The sequence below is a fragment of the Aplysia californica genome, unplaced genomic scaffold (assembly GCF_000002075.1).
Source record: "Aplysia californica isolate F4 #8 unplaced genomic scaffold, AplCal3.0 scaffold00052, whole genome shotgun sequence".
In the NCBI taxonomy this organism is placed as follows: domain Eukaryota; kingdom Metazoa; phylum Mollusca; class Gastropoda; order Aplysiida; family Aplysiidae; genus Aplysia; species Aplysia californica.
In genome coordinates, this window is record NW_004797322.1 from 921367 (window position 1) to 925498 (window position 4132).

The window sequence follows — 4132 nt, forward strand, 5'->3', positions numbered from 1 at the left end:
TGGTTTGATTTGTTTCAGTTGCACGATGACAGGGATACAGACGCTGTAGACTAAATCTTACTTCTTCAAATTATAGACATATGTATAGCTGATCTAGCCTATCAGGGAACATGCCTGTTTGCCTTAAAATGGCAAATGCCGACGAGAATGGAACCCGCAATTCAGCAACAATTTGATGCATTCCTCTCGTTTAATACGCATTGCCATCCACGACCTTAGTGGGTAGGTTAGTGTCATTAATGTACACAGTACGACCATGACAAAATGATTATTATTAAAAGGTGTGTATTTGAATGAAAAGAGTTTGTGTTGGGGGTTGAGATGAGAGAGAGAAAATGATAACAAAATTCTATTTGTTGTTGATCCTTTGTACTCTTTTATTAATTTTTCTGAAAGATTTCGACACCATATCGCGTAGTACTGGGTTGTTTTTTTCACAAGTCTTATTCCCTTCAGAACCCGAACAGTTGTCCAAGAGTCCTCTTGGTGAACGAAGCTGTTCAAAAAGGGGAAAAAATGAAAAGAAAGATTGCAAAAAGAAAAAAAAAGAAAATGCATGTAGAATGAAAGAATAATGCTTAAATTATATTATAGTTATTTGAATTCATTTCATGGCATTACACGTTTCAAATCACAGGGATATAAAATACCGCCAATGTCGGTTGCAATCCTAGATTTTATTGTGTATATTAAGACAAATTAAATTATCAGTATTATAAATAATAAATAAATGATAAATTACACTTTTATTTGTCCCAGAAGGGCACTTTGTTTTACAATGGCAAACATACATACATAAATCCATAATTATAAATACGTACATACATAAATATATACATGCACTTGAATACACACTATTGCATATTTCCTCTTGAGCACTGTTGAGCTCCATTTAACTCTTTAGGAAAATATCAAACACATATCCAATAGACCAAAGGCCACGATGAGGTACATTTTAAACCAAACTACACAAATCCGAAAGTCGAATTTGCTTTTACTAAAGTATAGACGTGCACATCGAAACAAATTATTATGGTTATTTAGTGCTGGGAAAAAGTAACACCAACAGAGAGAGAGAGAGAGAGAGAGAGAGAGAGAGAGAGAGAGAGAGAGAGAGAGAGAGAGAGAGAGAGAGAGAGAGAGAGGAAGCACAAAAACAAACAAACACATTTAATACATTTAAAGCATGTGTGTTACAGTTTGCCTTTTAAGATACAGGACGAAGGAATACCGAATTGAAAAATCTGAAAGAATAGCGAAATTATGCTTCTCAAGTGCTCCCGGACAGTGCGTCTAAAAGCTTTGTTAAATGAGCGTTCTGAAGGAGTGAAATCTCAGTGAACATTTTTTGTGGTTTGATTCTTTTTTTCTCTCTCCCCCCCCCCCTCTAAAAAAACAACAACAATATTACAACAACAATAACAACAACAACAACAACAACAACAACAACAACGACAACAACGACAACGACAACAACAACAACAACAACAACAACAACAAAACGCTTGAGAGTATTTATTCCAAATTAACAACACTGAATGATTCAAGTTTTACTATTAGTCTTTCAACTGTTGTGAGTGGACTCCAGTGGCCTAGTAGTTAGGCTACCGGACTCGTAATCATAAGATTGCGGGTTCAGAGCTCAAGCCCTGGTTCGGGGTTCGAGGCTCAGCTCGGTCCGAAGTTGTGTCCTTGGGAAAGACATTTTACTTTACCAGAATTTCCCTCGAGGTTCGGTCCTTTCGGAGATGGACGTTAAATTCGGAGGTCCCGCCTCTTGAAAAAACTAACAGTGCTTATAGGGGAGTTAAACCGATACCATTTCACCACCTTTCAACTGTTGTGATGATGGCTGGAGACTTACTTGCTTGACGAGTACTTTGGCTGCAGTTTACCAACTGGAATACACCCCTTCGTGCTAGGGGCCAAATCTTGTTGACAAACTGTCCAAATGGTTCTCCACACAAAGCTGTTGAGCCACTCACAGCGCACGTTCGAGCCTGGTTTTCTAATCTGTTAAAGACATTGCCACATAATATGATCATGAAAGATAGATAAATTCTTGTTGAAAACAACATTAGCAGAAATTCGGTATTTGCAACAACAGTAAATCTGTGTAAGGAATAAAAATGACAATAAAGAAGATAATGATCATGATAATACTTTTAATAATAATGAAAACTATATTAATAATGGTAATAATAATAATACTAATAATACTAATAATAATACTAATAATAATAACAATAATACTAATACTAATAATAATGATAGAAATAGAAATAGAAATGATAAAATAATACGAAGACTAATACTAATACTAATCCTTATACTTATTACTAATACTAATACTAATAATAATACATAATAATAATCCTAATACTGGTATGTATACTGATACTAATAATAGTGCTAATACTGGTACTCATAATAATAATAATAATTATTATTATTATAATTTTCTTTTCAGTTCAAATATACACATAACAAATTCTAATGCCGCATGGAAAGATCAAATTACACATAACAGATCCAAATACATGTATACAAATGACGTCATAACAAGTCCTAATGCAACAATAACAAGTTCAAATGTAAACATAGAAATCTCAAATGTAACACATAGCAAATTCAAATGCCATATTTCAATTCCAAATGTAAATGTGCTTGAAGTGGAAAAAAAAGAGGCTAAAAGTATAAGAAGTGTATCAAGGTAAGAAGTAAAAGGATTTGGGGGGGGGGGGGCCCCGAAAAGTAAGATGTAAGCCGTGTGGTGCCAGGAAAGAAATCACGAGAAACGAAACTAACTGTTAAATTTTTAAAACTCGAAAATGGACCCACATGTTTCAACAGAAACGAATAGTTATAATAAAAATCAACTAACTGCTGGTGTATATATAACTAACTTGAAATGTAAAACCAAGCTGACTTATTTACTAACTGTTGCACTACAAAACACCGTGGCATATAGGCTTGCATTGATCTGAAGACTGCTGCCATTTTCACTATAGTCACAACTTGGGTTATTTTCCATCAACTGGGCAAGTGTTACCATCCTTTGTTGGTGAGTCTGCTGAGTGATCATTTAGTCTCTTGCTTCAGCGAACATCTGTTTCAAATTGTATTTCCAAAAAATAATGTTTCAACGATGAAATGGAATAGCTTTTAGGTTATTTAAGAGGCAAGACCTCCGAGATCAACGTCTGTCTCCGAAAGGACCGATCCAAACGGTAGATTCGTGTAAAGTGCCTTTCCGAAGGACACAACGCCAGACCGAACTGAGGCTCGAACCCCCGAACCCGAGTCTCACGATTACCAGTCCGATAGCCTAACCACTATGCTACGCACGCCACTAAATCGTATTTCGAAATTAAGAAACGTTTTCACAGGTGGTAAGACAAGGTATGCAGGTGGCTAGATTTTCACCTCGAGTGTATTTGATGAAAAATAAACAATAAAAATAAAAAGGAAAATGAAAATATACAAGTTTAAACAAAAAGAACGGTTATGATAACACAAGTGTTCTCGTGTAGATGTTAAAAGATATGTGTAGGGGGAAAGATGTGTCACCCCCAATCTACTGATGAGTTCTCATTAAAAGCTTGCCTTAATGCACGGGCGTTGTTACAAACCAAGCATACTTTGTTGTGGGGATTGTTGGAACAATTTCTTAGAGGGATGGGTTGAAATGAAAGCTGCCATTCCCTGTACTTGAAAGTCGTGAGGCCACCCTCGGCACTGACAGCAAATTTGAATGTCATCGTGCGATTCGGTCCACTTCGACCCTGCACTACTGGAACGAAGCATTGACCTCTCCGTGCTCTTCCTTGGTTTTTCTTCGTCAACAGCTTGATACCAGCCTCATTGATGAAGGCAAATTATTCTTTCCGCGGGAGCATCCTCGGGATTTTATTTTATAGTGATCGACTCACCCTAAAAAGATACTGTTCATGGTTGTCGTCATCTCAGTTTGAGCTTATTAAAATGCTTCTCACGTTCAATAATCTTTGTGGAGCATATTTGCTTTTGCTGGGTGGCATTTGAACTTGCTGTGTGGCATTTGTATTTCTTATGCGTACTTTTGATCTGAACCCCCCCACCCCCACCAAACTATAATAATAATAATAATAAT

At 36.4% G+C, this 4132-nt stretch overlaps 1 protein-coding gene across 1 annotated transcript in view; it reads right to left on the minus strand.

The window, feature by feature from the left end:
- Nucleotides 1-352: 352 nt before the first annotated feature.
- Nucleotides 353-4132, minus strand: part of LOC101862014 — a gene marked incomplete in the record, with an annotated part of 14243 nt that continues 10463 nt past the window's right edge. Inside the window, 2 exon segments of the mRNA XM_005092753.3 lie at nt 353-496; nt 1865-2013. Coding sequence (XP_005092810.2) covers nt 453-496; nt 1865-2013 — 193 coding nt within the window.